The sequence below is a fragment of the Phalacrocorax carbo genome, chromosome 6, assembly GCF_963921805.1.
Source record: "Phalacrocorax carbo chromosome 6, bPhaCar2.1, whole genome shotgun sequence".
Lineage (NCBI taxonomy): Eukaryota > Metazoa > Chordata > Aves > Suliformes > Phalacrocoracidae > Phalacrocorax > Phalacrocorax carbo.
This window is the reverse complement of record NC_087518.1, coordinates 46,601,705-46,620,055: the sequence shown is the minus strand read 5'-3', so window position 1 is coordinate 46,620,055 and position 18,351 is coordinate 46,601,705. Positions and strand designations below refer to the sequence as shown.

Genomic DNA, 18,351 nt, shown 5'->3' with positions numbered 1-18,351 from the left:
TGTAACTGATCACAGTGTAACCATGAATATTTAAATACAGAATATACCTAGTCATTACGTAGAAGGTAACATTGTGAAAGAAAATCATAGTGAGGGTGATTCTGATAAGACAAGGAGAATTGGAAAACGTTTTGAGGCACATGAGTCTAATAAGACCTTATGTAATATGATTACTGGAAAGTACCAAAATATTTGTTCTGAATTTCTGCTGTTAAAAGCATTAAATGCAAAATGTCAAGAGTTCAGCAACCCATTTGTGCTTTCAAAGATTAACTGCCTTACTCCATCAGCTGAAGAACTTCCCATGAAGTTTTCCAAGTACCTCTTTTCCCCTGTTGGGCAACTAGTTAACATTGACCCGTTTGCTCTAGAAAAGGTTTAACACTTTGAACTATCAGCAGCTCTTAACTAACACAAATACACTCAACCCTGTTCCTGGATACAGTCTGGTACCTCTGAATGCAATATTGTAACTTTTGTCATTTTACTATAATGCACCAAACAAGGGAAAATGCTCCATATACCTAGTAACTCTGCAAATGCATAGCATAAAAAGAGATACTACACCTTGCAGGGAAAGTAAATCCAATATTGTAAGCAGGAATAACTCCAGTGGTAATAGAGCTTAGACTGAAGTTGAACTTGGCCTTCACTGTAACGTGGAGTTATAATGAGATAACAATGGGATTGAGGTGATTAACTATAAACAGAAATAAACCTTCCATGTCAACTGTTTAACTGCAAATAAAGGAATGCCCTGCTCAGCAAGCTTAGGCTGTTCAATAAATTCAATAATGAGCGGGATAAAAATAAAAACCTGGGTGGTTAGTTAAGTTTTTGTTTGTCTCCTTTGTATCACTCTTGCAACTGTAATCTTAAAGACCATTCAGAGTGGCATGAGCACCAAGTTCTTCCCAAAGCAAGAGTATTATTACTTGAGATATAACCAAGACCTTGGAATTGAATCACAGACACTGTTATGTTTCTTCTCCAGTCAAATATTCTGCATTGTGTTTTAACATCAGAAGTAGTGCTTTACATCCACTCACCCATGATGACTTTCATTCATGGGACCCAGTAAGTTCTCAGTGCTGAGAATAAGATGTAATCCTTGCCTTTCTTACAAGGATCAACCTGTTCTTTTCACCATCATGACTTCATCCATTTTAGCTCTTTGTCTAAACAGCAAATCAGAAGATTTCACAACAGCTGTGAATCTACTGAGCAGAATCAGGCCCATGAGAGCTTTAGAAATAGCCATTGCTATTGGATCTATATATTAAATTACAGAACTGTCATCTCTTTTTTTAGAAAGAAGTTTTGTGCAAGCATTCAAGTTTAAAGTCAGTGCTTATAAGGAACTTAGCAAAAACATGATGAGAATCGGATGCCAGGGGAATAGATGATTCTCTCATCTGAAATGCATCATTAGCTTTCGGTTAAGTGTGCAATTAACATCAAAATTTACCATCAAGAATGATGGTGTTCTAATTTTACCTCCTTTAAATGAAAGGATTAACTCAGTTACCAGTGTTACTTCTTTGAATCCCTTCCCTATGAGGCAAACTGCACAGTAACATCCTGTCATCCAGGCGACAGTCGATAGAAAAAGCATATTTGCCTTCTGGACAGCTATGCAGCTTGGGCTTTATTTTGGTTTACACTCTTTTTGTTTTGTAATGGTAACTGCCACTCAGCATAATTAGCAGTTGTCCTATTTCTGTTTGAAAAGATTCTTCGCACAAAAACAGAGTGATGTTGCTTTGTACCCTCTTCCCAGCTGTGCCTGAAAGCTGTAACATGTTTCAGACATCCACTACAGCTAATCTCAGACCCCTACATGCTTCAGAAGTTAAGCCACGGAAAGATTTTTGTTAATGGGAAAGGAAAACCTATACTCATCCTAGCAGTTTAAATCTGACAGGCAGCACCTTAAAAGAAAAAAATCATACTGCAGTCTAAATATGCCGTCCCCATCTGAACATCACATCGTTTTTGCCTTTTAACCTGATGTTAAATTTAACCTCTATTTGCCTTTAAAAAAGAGGGTTGAAAGTAGTTTCAACTGTAAAATCAGCTGTCAAACCCTGTATCTAATTATGTTTATTATTAATCAGTTATATGTTTATAGTATGTGCAACAAAAACGAGGCTCCACTGTGTAGGGTGCTGTACAAAAGTATAATGAAAGTGTAACAAATTCCCTCACGCACAGCACACTGCATGGTGTGCAAAGTGTTGTGGTGTGCGCGTGTTTTGGGCTAAACACTGCCAATGACTTTCCATCAGTAGATTTGTGTTACTATCCAAAGAGCTCATGGAATTAACCTAGACGGGGCCAGTGTGAAAGATCAGTTTGCCCCGCAGCAGTTAACCTCAACGCTACGCTGCACAAGAGTTCTGCCGTTATTACTACTTACCACCATTATTACTTACCACCAAGAGACACACAAACACTCAGAAAAAGGAAATCTCACATTGCTCTCACCTAAAACCAAAATCACTTTTATTCATTCAGCCTGCTTCCATCTAGGTCTGGACAAAGTGGCCTTCTCTAGCTGCTAGGCAACCTGAACGCTGCATTGAGTGTTAACTGTATGCATTTGCTAGGAATATAATAATGTTACCTTTGAGATTTATTTATAATAAAAAACATACCTAGCTGAAAATATAATAGCTTTCCTTCTGTAATCAGTAATTATTAACTCTGGGAATACAAAACTGCTGGTCAAGAAGGAAATAATCCACACATACACCCCACATGCAGAGAGATATTATGAATTGGCTTTTTACAAATATTGTAAGGGAGATGCTTTATATGAAAGTATTATTACAGACGGCAGTGGCATAAAAAACAATCTAATCCAAGAATTACATTTATGTAGATATCAGAATATCTACATAATATATTAGTATATTAAACATTTCTAACTTAAAAGATTACTTATGTTAAGTTACAAAACCTCATCCAATTACAAAATGAACTTCCTCAGTAAAAGTCATTTATTCAATTTACAGAAAACCACCATTCCTAAACAAGGCAGAAAAGACCTGAAATTAAAACACAGTAAACTGATCTTGGAGTTCTTTAACAAAGGAAAAAAACCACCGCAAAACATTATTTCACATAACCCCTCCCCAGATCATTTTACTGTTTTGTTTGCTAGAGCAGAGCTATCATTCTGCCTTAAAAACACCATAAATATCTTTGCTGTGTTCCATTCCTCTCAAACTCAAGAGATACTCCTTTCAAGTATTTTCAAAACAGATCACTGCCCAGACTGCTAGGTCACTAGCATAACTGGTAGGAATCTTACTAAAATATCAATTTGGGTGGTTGAGGTGTTAATGTCAACAAAGCAAGAGACCCACTAATAACATCACACTGAACAGAGCAGGGTTCTTTTTCGATCATTACACCTGACAGCTTGTCAAATCCTGATTCACAAAATACGAACTTCCGCAAATTTAGCCAAACACAAAAGCTTAAAAATGCTCATCAAGTTCTACTGGAGTTATTAACTGTGAGATAGGCCAGAAAGACATTTACTGACACAGTGACACGCTGTTAGTCTTTATGTGCAGCTGCCTGGCACTTGAAGCAGTGTGAATTTTTCTTAGCTTTAAGAAAACCCAAGTAGCTCTTTGTAGCTGGGGTCCTACACCACCTACACCACTGCTCTTCAGTTCAACACAGGCAAAGTTAGTGTAAAAAGTCCCAATGATCACTGATCTGTCTGGGCCACAGCACAGCAGCAGTAACTTCCCCACCCCCCGCCTAGAGATTTGTAGGACAAAAAACAAGGTTATTTGTGCAAAGCCTTTGAGCACCTCCAGTCTGCCACAGCTGCGTACACTTAAAAGCTCCACAAGCACCCATGAACTGAAAGAGACCTGGCTCGGCAGAGCAGAGAACATCAGAGGTGCCTAGAAGTGCTCCTCTCTGGATTTTATAAAGACATTTGAAGTGGTTAATTTAAACACTTGTACCTTTTCCTTCTTCACTTAGTTTCATATTAAACCTGATTCAGGTAAGATTTAACATCAAGCTTAGGAAGAGCATAATTAAAAAAAAAAAGTCACGTCATTGGAAAGTTGTACGTAAAAGCAAAGTGTTCAATGGAGCTGCAGGATCCCATACTCACAGAAACTCAGTAGCAGCTGTAAATCATTTTTAAAATTAATTGAAAGACAAGTTGGTAAGAAAATCCTTCCTTCCTACACAGAGGAACACAGAGTTTTGGTATGCTAACAGCCCCCACTACTACTACGTGTATGCTGAAGAATACATTGAAATTACAGGTTTAGTGTCAGGACAGGCAGGAGGCAAACAAGTTCAAACGCTGTTTTTTAGAGAGGTACAAACTTAATGTTTTTTATGGTCCTTAGACCATGACTCACATCAGGGATCTATGCAAGGAGCACAGAGAGAGAGTGAGAAGAACACAAGTCACTCTGGAAACTTTCAAACCCTTACATGAATATTTTATTGAAAATAAATTTCAAATCAACAGTGTTATTGATAGCTCCAATATTACACGTCCTATAGATAGCACCCTCTGAGGAATCCACCTGACATCTCTTTTTATACCCTAGACCTTAGTTTCAATTCCAGAATTTTGCAACATGAAAAGGATCTTTTACTAAAGAATTTGTTGTACCTGGCAACACAGAAATAAAATGAATCATACTGTTGCAGTTTAAAGAAAGTTCCTCTTTTTAGATTCTGTTTTATTGTGACTATTCAAGATCATCGCAATAAATAAGAAAATCCCAATGTGATTACTATAATATTATATTTAAATGCAATAATTAAAGATTATAAATAAAGTATATATAGATCAATGAGAAGACAATGCTTATAGATGGGGTAGGGTTTGTTCAGAAACACTATACAGTTTCAACTCATCTTGAAGCCTGAACTTCAAGCTTACCTTGTGGGAGAAACCACTAAGTAGACAGCTGCTTTGAATTAGCGAGCTAACTCTTTGAAACTGTTTAAGATAATATTAGCCTCATATCTTCTATTTGAGATCTTCTCTTTTTATGCAAAGCAGAAGAGAAGAATCTTGCAAACTGGAATTCCAGCTGGAGCCCCATGGTACTTTAACAGACAGCAATCTGAGCCTAGTTGTTTTGAAAATGCTGAGTAATTCACTGGGCCACACAGGGTTTAGGCACCTTCAGGATAAACTGCATTCGCACCATAGGACTGAAGTAATTTGCCAGCAAGTAGAATAAAAGAAAACACTTGCTTTCCATAAAAAGGAACATCATGAGCTACTGACACAATTGCTCGCAGCTCAGGAACTTTTTTTTTAAACTGGGCAAGGATGCTGTAATTCAAAAAGGCTGAAAAGGTCCCATGACTGGGTCTTTGAGCAGAGGGAGCCTCCAGCTTACCTGCACAAGTTCTCTTCCCATTTGATTTACCAAGAAGTTGTGTCAGCAGAGGTAGTTTGAGGCATACCTCTGTTTTTCTCCTGAGGAATCCTGGGTGGATGAAGTGAGCTGGCGTGGTGCTGCTGACCAGGCATATGAGTTGCAAGAATATACAAATATTTTATTTCAGGATGTAAGCTGACAGTAGAAACTATGCCTAGAGTTCACTCATTAAGTGCTCACTGAACTTCTTCACCTACTAGTGCTCACTCAAAAAAGTGCCACTAAATGGCTCCCAGAGCTGCTTTGGGTTTGTTGCAGTTTAACAGTACGCTGACTCCTGAGAACACAGAGCAGCTGCTAAAGACCACATCAGGAGTTCCACCAGTTGAGCGAGACAGCGATACAAATACAACTGCCTCAGCTATGCTGCAGGGATACAAATGATATGGCCACACAAAACTTACAAACAATCAAAATCTATATTAATTAAAAAGCCTACTTCCAAACAAGCTGGTTTTTACCATTGTATCTTTGCTGGGATTAATACAAAGCATTTTTGAAAATACTGGCACTTACCCAAATCTGAAGTTTCACCCGCTTGTCATTCCTATAAACTGTTTTCACTTTGAAGTCAATTCCTACTGTGCTAACGAAGGCTGGCGTGAAAGTGTCATCAGCGTATCTGAAGAGGAAGGATGTTTTGCCCACGCTGCTGTTGCCAATGATCAGGAGTTTGAACATGTAATCAAAATTTTGATCTGAAGTGTCTTTCTGCCTGTATCTGGCATCTGTTACTGAAGCCATCTAAGAAAATTACAAACATTGAAAAAGAACAGATTTAAGAGCAGTTCAGCATTTGTTTTCCTTAACTGTGTACCATATGTTTATCTTATCTCCTTGCTAATATCATAACCACTATATCTGCCGAATAAAGAGGAACACACCTTGAAATCTTCCTAAATCCTATCTTTAAATTTCTATTAACCACTTGTACTGGTAAGATTTCCAAACCCAAGAAATACACCTGTTGCACTGGTTTGTGTTTAAAAGAATAACAGATGGCTATTGCAGATTGTTCAAATACTAGTGGGGAAACAGCATTCTTTACTTCTGCGGCAGGGTGCCACTTCTGGTGCTCCAATAAACTGGAGTACTGCAACCAAGAACTAAAGTCTTTGACAGTGCATCCAACTATGCAATTCATTATGCAGCCTCCAAGGGAGGTAAACCTAAATAATTCCTTTTATGACTACTAGGGAAAAATCTGCATTTCTAGCACATGCATCACCACCATTTTATCCTAGGAACAGTTCCATCCTCAACATTTGCAGAAGGAAAAAAAAAGCAACAGGAAATTATGAAACAACACAAATTTCAGCAGAAAACTTTGAATCTATCCAACACCTACGTACTCTCAAAACTGCAATTAAAGTAAACAGCACCTGCAGAAAACATGAGCGCTCAGTGGGGATGCAGGCAGCATTTGGAATGGATAAATTATCACTGATTATGGGGACACGAGAGTTGGGGATGTTGGAGTAGGAAGATGCAGCCTCAGAGACCACTCCTCCTCTTGTGACCCTGAACTGAATGCAGAAATCAAAAACAACTGTAGAATCTGAAATACGAAGATGCGTGGAACTCACTGAGCAGCCCTGGCTACTTTAACATATGCAGCTCGGACACTATGTAGGAGAAGGCAAACCCCTGACTTTTCATCTCTGTTTGGACAGAGCAGAAGACAACTACACATACCAAATTACTCCAGAGAGAAGAAAAGGGAAACTTCACCTTTTAACCAATATATGACACTTCTAATCTCTAATGTTGTTTCAAAATCTACCCCACATCAAACAAGCAAAGGTCTCAGCTCCTTATAACCAGACAGGGCATCATGCAAACTGGGGCAATGACAGCACTGGTCTGATTAGCAGCTACTCGTCCAAACTAGGACATGTGCTACTTGGTGCAGTGTCAGAAAGCATTGAGTGGAGACGGAAGTATCTTCTTCCCCCGGCATCCAAAGAAATAAGTTAATTTTCCCCTCAACTCAGATTTGTGGGTATGTTTGGGAACAAAACTCCCACCGATGTCTACTCTCACCACATGCTCAAATACTTTCCTTCTCAGCAAGTCTCACCTGCACACAGGACTTCACTCACTCACTGAAAAAAAACCCAAAACAAACAGTTCAAAACTCACTGTAGTTAAACAGCTATAAACCAAAGTGCTGTCCGAAGGCAACTTAAATTGGGATGACAGTTTAACTTAAATCCCCAGAGGGAAAACAGACCAAAACCAACCCAGTTTAAACGTCAGTAAAATATGCACGACTGTTTATCTCCGACTAAACACATGCAACTTTCTCACACAGAAAAGGGCTGGTGCAGCAGACATTTCATTCACAGATTGCATTAACAGTTTCTGAAGAATTTTATCCATAGCTCAACAGTCAACAGCTGCACCGAATGCAGTAAAATCTTCCCACAAGTGATTCTCTGTAGGATACAACACAATTCTGATACACTCTTCTGAACTTCAGCTGCTATTCAGTAAGACTACAGTCCTTTGCAAGGACTCCAGAAAACCCAAGTACAGATTTTCTTCTCACCTGTACATCAGAAAAGGGCTCTTGTACTCATGCTTTGTGGTTATTAACAGGAGTTTCTAAAATGAAGACTTCAACATCCAACTGACTTCCACATACCCACTCAGGCCAATGCACTCACTGCCTCAGTTCAAATGTTAGAAATCTTAGCTGCAAAAAATTATTTATCCAGATGATTAGTTGATTTGTACCATCACCAAGCTAGAAGACAGTAAGAAGTTCTCTGTTTGAGTAATTCATCTTCCTCATACACATTCATAACTTCCACAAATGCCCTGAGAACTCATGTGTTAACAGATGATGTTAAAATCTCTACTTCTCCACTCCACCCACAGAGATGCCCTCATCGCTTGAAGCCTGGTCATTTACAGATTCAGAGGCAGACCTTTAACAAAGAAGTGTTCCACTAATCATACAGGAATCAATATCTTCTTTCTACCTCTGCCTTCGCAGAATCCGTCCGCATACTCCAAACTGATCTTTTAAAAGAAACACTGCTGCTTCTATTAACCCCCCTATATTGCTATAATGAAAAGTGTACCTGGTTACAAATGTGACTTTCAGGTCTCAGTTAAAAAAGCAATTACCGAGTGCGGCCAGCTAGACCAGCTTTGTTAGAAGCACAATGCAGAAAATAAGAGCAAATGATACTTGCACAGAACACGGGGCTGTTGTCATAGAAGCACAACTCTCACTGGCCTGCGCGTGCCACTGTGCTATGCTGAAGACGATGCCTTGAATCATTAGAGGCAGTGCCAGAGCACAAAAATTTCAAGGAAAATTCCATCCCCTCGCTTAAATTTATCTTTTCCCTTTCCCTTACTCTGGTCAATAGAGTGAAATTGAAAGGATTTTAGTACTAATTAGTGATTACTCCTCTGATTGCAGATCATTACTGAAACTGTACTCCAAAAGAATACACAGGGCTGCCCCTGAATTTGTGCTTGAATCCTGAAGCCAGAAACCAGCAGACCTTTCTCCCAATTCTTCTCCCCTCCCTTCCTCTTCCCCCACTTGCTGTCTCACCCCTGCTCCAAGTGCTCCCTAGTTATGCCAGTCCTGAGGACCATGCAGAGAGCTGGTTCAGAGAACAGAGAGATCCCAGTTAAAAATAAATCCTCCTACAACTTCTCCTGTTTTGCAGGGCTGTTTTTAAAGTCGGTTCAGTTCCTGATCCAGCACAGCTGAGGGAACCAAGCAGAGGGACGCGATGGCAGTTGCTATGCTACTGAGAGAATGGGCCACGAAATCACATCTCCTACAGGCCCTCCGCACCTGGCAGAGATTCAGCATCGGCAGCGGAGGCAAAAGGTGACGACGCGCCCATGTCGGGCAGCTCCTGTCCAACTCATCAGAAGAGCTTGCACAGCTATTGCTCTCGGAGGATTTTATTCCCTACTTGGTGAACAGACATTTAATTGGCAGCGTAACCTCCTGCTCTCTGGGTACACAACTACATACACTCTTTGCTTAGGATAACTCCAAATAGAGCAGCATCTCTGCTGTTTTACAAGCACGTACAGACTAACCAGGGGTTTCTTACAGAGGACCAAGTCAAATACGACTGGCATACAGAGTGCAAAAGAGATGCTTGTGACTGTTTTCATTTTGGCTGCCTTGGAATAATCCTCAAGAAAATACCTATACAGGAAAGATTGAGCTACATTATAGAAAACCCATTTCACAGGGGAAGAAAAAGCTGCCAATCAGATTGTCCTTGAGAACACTCAGTATGAGACTCTGCATCTTTTAGTTCTTTGCCTGGGTATCCCACTTCTTTGTGGCTAAGAGCATACTAATATTGACAACCTGTTTTCCCCATATGCTTTAGCAATGGGAACAAAGGCTCAAACACATCCACTCCCAGGTCGTTTCACGAGAACAGGCAGTTATGTAGCTATGAGATACCTTATTATTTCCCTGTTGAGGAAAAAGCCTGCAGTGTGAGCTCGTCTTTTATTAGACAGAGAAACCACATAGGAGGAGGATGCTACAAATGCTCTAAAAAGCAATAAAATCTTAATCAGACCTTATTAGCTACCAAAGAACACGTTCCTCAGTCAAGGTGTCTCTCCTGCCTTTATTTTTCATTTTGGTCTAATGAAGTTTAAAAAAAAAAAGCTTATCACCATAAAACACCTCCATGGGAAACCAGACTTCACTGCTTTCATTACTCACTGAAACATATCATATATATGGCTCCACACAGCTGTGCTCTTTAATTTGTGACCAGCATCATGGTGAAGAATCAAACTGTTTTGCAGTGCAACATGAACAACCGAAGTATTACTGCTCTTACAAATCACTAGAAGTAGTCACTGCTGCCCCAGTTCTGCAGTATTTAATGCCTAGAGCCAACTTCAGTGAAACTCAGTGCATGAACTGTCTAAAGCTCATGGTGCTGACTAGAAATCAACTGGTCAATCTTGCCATTCATTTTTTTCCAGAAAAAAACTAATGTTGAATCCAGGTGTTTCCAACCTTTATCATTTTGGCTACAAACGAACAGAGGGATGTTCTTCTCTATCCACTCACAGACAAGAAACAAGAAATCTGATCATTACCTTGAACTTTAGGCATCTCTCTATTAGCAACCACATGGGTCTGCTCACAGACACGGCTCTTTCCACATCCCACTCTCACAACATTGCAAGGAAGAAGTCTGAATTGCCTTTGGAAAAGGGTCTCCTTGCCTGCTGTCAGTCACCTCAATTAACCATGAAACATGGTCACATTGATGGAACTTATACTTCAAACTACACCCAAAAACATGTCTGCGATTTCAACTTGTTAGGAACCTACGTATCCTATATATTACAAGCTCTGTGCATTTCTAGCAGTAAAAACATATTTTAATATTTAATGCTGCTTTATTTTTAAAGCCCAAACTGAAATTTACTACATATGTTTTGCGTTATATAGGACCGGCGGCAATTTAAGCGTGACTGTTTAACTGTCATCATCATCTGCTACCGCACACACGTTCCTTTTATTAGGCAGGTGAGAAGATGGGGGTGTAACTGCCCCCCTATATTTCTAAGAATCAAAGATCTTAGCACAGCATGCTGATCGAGGCTGGACCCAGCCTCATTTTGTGTGTGTTCAGCCACTGAGCCTCTGCCGTTTCTCCTGGCATACTATTTTACTGCTGTATTGAGTTACCGGTGTTAAACCATTCCTTTATTTTGGAGTCCAAACTTTCTTCTTCTTACTTCCATTTTATTGTTCCAGATTTCCAGTGCTGAAGATCAGCCAACAGAGGAAAAACTGAGAAAGAAGTTGTCAGTCTAGAACAACTAAGTGCTAACAGAAGGCAACAAGAGAAGGGGCACAGTCACAAACACAGTTGTACCTGTTAGACTCCTGGCTATCCATAGGCACTGAGGAGTGTGGAAGGAAGAAAAGAGATTACCACATAGAACTATTCAGTAAAAGCAGAAATCGTGAGGTTAAATAAAGGTGGAAGTTAAAACTCCCTACTTACATAGTGCTAAAGTCTAATACATCATACATCTGCCAAGGCTCTTACAGAAACATAGGACAGGAGCATTGTAGACAGCTCTGAAGATGCTAAAAGACCGCGGGAACTATCCTGTAAGTTATGTTATAGGGAAGAAACAAAAAAGCAGCTAAAACAAAAGATTTCTTAATCTCTAATATTTACATCTTAGCAGTAATCCATGAGAGACATTACTGATATGCAGCACTACTTCTCTTCAAAAGAGTTAATACCTTGTGGGGTTTTTTTTCCCAAAAAGTCTTAAAAAGTGCATATACATTACAAATTCTCTAGTTCACAAACTATACATCTATGTCAACTCTCTATTATAAGAACTCGGTCCTTTATGTGCTTTGTCATCTAAAAAAAGTTTTTTTCATTATTTTTCAGGAATTAAATCCTGAATTAGATTTCTAACAAGTAATAGATTTTTCTTTTTTACAGCCAATGTACGCTGTCCTAAGAATAAAGCTCATAAAGGAAATAAGGACGTGACCTTAAGGAGTCTTATACAAATGCTAGTACTACAACAGAGATTTATCAGAAGCAGAAAACATGGTATGAGCAATTAACATAACTGCTAATAAATATAGCAAGCAAGTGATAGTTACCAATTTAGATCTATAATCCATGAGACAGATGGAGGCTTTGCTCTGAGTATATGAATCAAGAGAGTGGTCACTCTGTTGAACCTGCGATGTAGAAGCAAAAGGATTACAATGTTTACGGCAAAGATGGATAATGAGAATATTATGTAAGAGACTAATAGGTAGGCAGGTTAGACTGAACACACTGCTGCATAAAGGTCTGAGCTTCCTTCACTGGAAGTAAAGGAGGAAGCCCCACAGCATACAGAGAGAACAGAAACAGCGCCTGAGTTAGTGACAGATATTAAGATAACAGCAGATATTTGGAGCCATCAGTATAAAATTTATTAAAGGAACATTAGCTAGATTAATCTAAAATAAAAGTTCCAGATAAATCCTACAAGTGGCTGCAAAACCTCAGATAGGAATCGTTACACCTTTCCTGAAGAAAGGCAGCAAAATAAATGGAACCAAGGAGCAGCTGAAATACATCTGTATACACTGGTGTTTCATACAAAGCCTGGGTCAAAGTCTACTGTGCTGCAAAGGCAAACTGCAACAGGACGTGGAAACGTCTGCAACCCCCCCTTACAGCACATCCATACAAAAATAACTGCCTTAAAGTAATAGTCATTCCCAATTTAGAGCAGCAAAATATAACAGAATTTAGTCCTCTTTTTTCATGGGTAATATAATCTAAAGGCCAATGTTGTCTCTGGTGCATTTCCTCTGCAGTAAACAAGGGTAAACGACCATTCGTCATCTTGATTTACATTATCTTGCCTTGTGGAGACTGCCAAAACGTGTGGACAAACTCAGACCTTATGTAAATACCAAGCTGCAGCCACCTATTCCAGGTCAGAATTCAGATCGAGCAAGGACAAATAATTTCTCACGATTCACACAATTGACAATCACCTCACTTGGCAACAAGACAGCACCTTGCTCTTGCCCCAGGTATTGCACATTTTCAGTACCGGTTACATTTCCTCCTGTTCTCACACCCCTGCCCTCTGCAACAGTTGCTCCCTGCAACAACCTCTGGCTCACACTTCAGTACTGCCCAGAACCTGATTTTGAGGTGTCATCCAAATAACCTAACTGACAGACCAGAAGCAAAAATAGTTCAATATTGTAAACAGAAAGAAAACTAAGTCAATGTTTATTACTTTTAAAATGTGAGCCCCTCATCATGACAGCAAAAACTAATATTGATTTATTAATGAGTCCAGGAGTCTTTGCAAGAAGATGCTCGTAGGGGATTTGGTCCAGAATTCACATGCTAAAAAATGTGTTCGATATATGCGTGACAACTGAAGGATTAAGAACCTCTAAACAATGTAGGTGGTTATTTATTATTACCCATTCAGAGTTGGGAACACGGGCTTTAAAAAGTCTTCTAAGAATTTGCTGGGTGTGGAACAAAAGTCAAGAACCTGCAGATATCACCCTTCTCCCACCAACTCTCTAACTTTACATTTTGTTAGGCAGCAGGCTGGGACTGTTGTTGGAAGATTTCCTCAAGCCAAGTGTCCCTCTGTGTCTGAAGCCATGCCTCTCCCACTTCCTGCATAATGTTCAACATCCTTAAAGTCAATTTTAGAGCCACGAGAAATCTCTCAGGAAGGAGGAATTAATCACTGTAATTTTACAATGGCAAAAAATGAAATAAAAGTTCACACATTTTTTACCTTCTTCTATGAGTGTTTTCCTTGCAGCTCTTATCATATAGTTCCATGCCTATTGGCAAACACACTACTCCAGAAGATACAGAGAAAAGTATTTAACAGTATAAAGATTTCGCCTTCTAAAAGGGGGCCACTAACCAAGCCCAGCTCAGCTCTCCCCCACAGGATGTATGGAACAAGAGACTTATAAGATCTTTATGCCCTAAAGAGGAGATGCAGAGGAGACTTCTGCAATTCCCTGAATATTCCATTGAGTTTGGGAACCCCAGGAGCCAGCCTATTTCCAGGCCTACAGAACTGCTAGCTGAGCTGACCCTGAATCCAGCCCCGTCTCCAGAGAACAGTGCGAGCTGAAGAGGCTGATCCCTATTACAAAACTCACCATCATTAAAGCCCTTGCTTCCTGTTACAAACATTGCAGTGATGGCTGAGAAAACGGACTTCAGTTCCCTTGTTTTTGCCTCTCCAGCCTTGCAGTTCTACCTTGGTTTCTCCGAGAAAGAACTGGCAATAGTGAAATACTTCCAAGTATCTCGCTGCTGAATACACCAAAGTAGCAGTGACAATAAAGCACTCAGCTGGTACGAGAGGAACCTGTACCAACTCTGCTGCAAGACACATGTAACGTCCTGCTGATCCTTCCCCAGCTGGAAGGCAGGGCACAGGTACGTTCGTGGTGGAGGATAAGGCAAGTTCAGGTACATGATGGAACTCACATTATCTGGAGCTAGAGTCAGGCCACATGCAAATTCAGGTAGACGCACCTTCACCACTGCATGAGAGCCAGAGTTACAGATTTTTCTGCATCACCAGGTCTAAAACCTTTCATTTAAAGGTAAAAGCAAGCTTCCGTCCTGACCAAATCAGGTGACTGGAAACTGGTTTTGTCTTGTAGTGACCACCTCTAAACCAGAACCAGAGAGAGACAGGGCCAGCTCAGGGAGCCTTTGCAGTGTGGGAGAAGTTTAAATTGATGCCTTTTGTCCTCCCCCTACAAGCAGAAAATCTGTGATGAACCAGTTATTTCATTTCTCTGTGCTATGATGTTCTCTATGCTGTGAAGTAAGCCACCTGCTAACTGGGATTAGAACCAGCGCCCTCGCAATTCCCATGTTTTAATTAGCTAATACTTCCACACATAAGTCTTGTTGCTTACATCAAAGATCAAATACTACCGTGCTGCAGTAAGCTAAGCAGACTTTGCATGAGCTCACGAAGCGCTGCAGAACTTTAAGCAAAAGATAAATTTTTACAGCAAGAAGCATACCTGAAATTAACAGTTCCGGACATTTCTCAATGTTAGCCACTGAGAACTGCTTCAGAAAAAAACTACTTCCTCAGGCCAAACTAGAAACAGAACAGGCGTGGACTTACTGGGGAGGCTTAGGCAGACACGAGTGCCCTTCCCTAGCACTACAACAGCCAGTGTGATGCAAGACCCTTAAATGTGATGCTGTGAGCTGCCCATTTTGATCTGGGGCTGCATCAGATCATGTGAAAATGAAAGTAGGAAAAACTTTCTGAAACAAACGCAGGTCAAATAACATGACTATTGCACGACAATGACAACTGGCATGCTAATGAAAACTACATGCATTCTTTTGCTACACCTTGGTGTAGCAAGAACTACTGCTATTAAAGCCTAAAGCCAGTAAGTCTTCTCAATCTGTTACCTGAAAACATATCAGATCTGCAAAGAGGCCAGCACAGTTTTGTTAAAACGCCAAAGGAAGCTTGATTTAAAGATTGGTTTATTTGCCTCTCTCCTGACTTATACTACAAATTGTCCTGATGGCAGCGATCACACCAAGGTCTCAGTACAAGCATGTACAACCACTTCCAGGATAGCAAGCACAAACAACAGCAAATAAAAGCTTTTTAGCTATATATTTGCATATGGCAGCATATGAATTCAATCTTGTACCCACTATAATCCAAGAACAGTGCTCCCATGACCTGGGTACAGATTCAAATACACAGATAAAGACTATGGTTCCACTGACATTTTTACCTTGGGAGGTGGAGGGGAAAAAAAAAACAACCCACCACATTTAAAAGAGGATGTTTACTTGAACCCAGAGGTAATCCAGGCTACTATGAAGCCCCACAAACTGTTATCAGCACACCTGAGAGTGCAGCACTGGCTCAGGACTGAGCAATGAAGAACAAAACTGGTTTGCCACCAAGAAAATGCACAGAAACGCAAATTAAACTTCTGAGGCCACAATCTTACATTGTCTCAAGCCAAGGGAAAATCCAGGTTAAAACTAATGCCCCCTTTTTATTTTTTTTTGGTCAGGTTAGTCTTAATTTAGGTCAGATCAACCTGATGCACTGCACAAACACACCACTGCTCATGGCGTAAGAAGGAAAGGACAGCGTGGAGACAGAACCTTGGGAGGCAAAAAGGTGGAAACGCTTGTGCCGGTGTTAGCGATATTGCCTGCGATCCCACAGCACGATGTTACTGTGCACATCAGATGACACTGTCTCACTGCTGTCAAGCACAGAGAAAACATCAGGGAAAAAACAATGCATATTCTCAGAACAAATGGCAAAAAGACCACATAAACTAGAGAAATTGGAGAGTTTATATTTTTATGAATTTAATTAGAATGATAGATCTGTTCAGCTTCATGAAATGGGCTTGCTGCCTGCTGCTATAGGGCAGCATGGACGTACACACAGCCTGCACGTCCGTTCTTCCACGGCAAAGCAGCAAATCTGCAGGTGGCTGTTCTGTGGCGAGCGCCAAGCAAAGCTGTGCAGTCCAGCAGCAGCAGCAAGTCTCTCCTCTTCAAAGAGCAGCAACAGGAAAAACGAGATCCTGCACTTCCCGGCAGTTGATTTTACTGCTCTACAGTTTCTGGTTTTAAGTGCTGCAACTCCCCGAGCCGAAAACAACCGCCCAGGGTGACAGGAACTGACAGAGGTTACACACCAGCTGGAAAACAGCTGGGAAGGCCCTGGTCTCCAACCTCCTTCCCCAGCTCGGGATATTTTAAAGATAAAGCAATATTATACCAGCTCTCATTACCGATAAATATTTATTTTAGAGATATAACTGTTGTCACCTTCTCCTCCCCGTCGCTCCCGAGGGTCTGCCGTTCACACGGCACCTCGGGTACCAAGCGGCCGTCCCGCCAGCCGGCGCCGCGGCCGACGCCCGACCCGCGGGGGCTCCTCGGGGGCCGGGGCACCCCCTGCCCTGCCCCGCCGTCCCCCGGAGCCCGGGGACAGCCCCGACGCTCAGGACCGAGGAGGGCGGGAAGAGTTTTCGGGGCCCGGCGGGGACGGCGAGGTGCGGTGAGGCGCAGCGCGGTTCCCGCCCCGCGGCGGCAGCCTCAGGAGGGCGGCGGGCGGCGGGGGTCGTCCCCCTCACGGGTGCTTTCCACGGGGAAGGCTGCGCCCCGACGGCGCGCACCGCCGCGGGAGGAAGCCCCCCTCCGCCGGGCCATGGCTCTTACCTGAAACGGAGGAGCGGTAACGCCGAGCTGAGCTGAGCTGAGCTAAGCCGAGCCGGGCCGGGCCGGGCCGGGCCGAGTCGTGCGGGTCCCGCGGCCGCTGCTCGCGTGGCGGGAGCCGCCCCACCGCCGGCACCTGGGGCGGCCCCGGGGGCGGAGCCGCGGCGGGGCTGGGGGGAGTGTGCGCGGTGGCCGGTTGGGATCGGCGGGGCTGGAGTGCGGGAGCTCCGGCGGGGACCGAGGGGGGGGTCCCAGCAGGGCGCCGCGCCGCTCCGCACGACGCCGGCCGTCAGCGGTGGGAAGGCGGAAAGGAAAGCGGGCGGGCCGAGCCCTCCGGCGGCCCCGTCCAGGTGCGAGCCCTCCGCCCCCGCCCAGGCCTCCGCCCCCGCTCCGTCCTGCGCTCCCGGGGATGTGGATCACCTCAGGCGTTCCTGGAGCGCCGGGGACAGGGGACGCTGCCCCAGATGCGACCCTCACTTGCTGATCGTGTTACACTCTATACGGTCAGGAATTCACTTTAGTAGAACTGTTAACTCTGAAGCTCAATGATGGTGGCTGTGGCATCAGGAACTACATCTCTACTGGTAAGAAGACAAAACAAATGAGACAGTGTCTGCGATGTCTCTAAATTCCTTGTCTGAAGGTCAGATGAAGCAGTTATAGCAGATCATCTTGGCTTTAAAATCCTACAAACAGACCCCAAGTTCAAAATCAGGGACCTGACTGTGGTCCATCCCTTGCTGGAAAACTGAAAACAGCTTTCAGAGACGGTCCCCTCGAAAAAGTGAAAAAAATCATGGGCATTTTAAATCTCTGACATAACTAACAAGGTGCTTCCCAAACAGCCAGCAAAGATGGCAGCATGTTTTCCCACTCCTGGGCTTCAAGCAAGTGCCTGAGCACAAAAACAAGGTTTTTGATTGGCCCTGGGAGGGAGTGGCTCCTTGCAACGGGAGGCTGGGGCAGGAGTCAACTAAAGATACCGGCGTTGCAGAGTTCCTATCTTCTCTTGTTACCTAGCTAAGCAACCTCCAGGGACCACCTCTGAACTCAGGGCTCTAAAATTGGGGAGTACAGGTGCCTCTGCGCCCTGCTGCATCCCTCAGAGCACTGTTCCCTTC

At 42.4% G+C, this 18,351-nt stretch overlaps 1 protein-coding gene across 3 annotated transcripts in view; it reads right to left on the bottom strand.

The window, feature by feature from the left end:
- The window catches only part of RAB3B (RAB3B, member RAS oncogene family), a 59,184-nt gene extending 41,703 nt beyond the window's left edge, over window positions 1-17,481 (bottom strand). The window contains exons 1-3 of one of the 3 annotated variants that reach the window (XM_064455107.1): window positions 17,234-17,481; window positions 12,103-12,183; window positions 5,961-6,188 (exon numbers count right to left, since the gene is read on the bottom strand). In XM_064455107.1, coding sequence (XP_064311177.1) covers window positions 5,961-6,188; window positions 12,103-12,123 — 249 coding nt within the window. In that variant the 5' untranslated portion in view covers window positions 12,124-12,183; window positions 17,234-17,481. Of the gene's footprint in view, window positions 1-5,960; window positions 6,189-7,995; window positions 8,120-12,102; window positions 12,184-17,233 lie in introns of those variants that run through there. The other 2 variants (XM_064455108.1, XM_064455109.1) reach the window with 2 other exon arrangements.
- Between the last annotated feature and the right edge of the window lie 870 nt (window positions 17,482-18,351).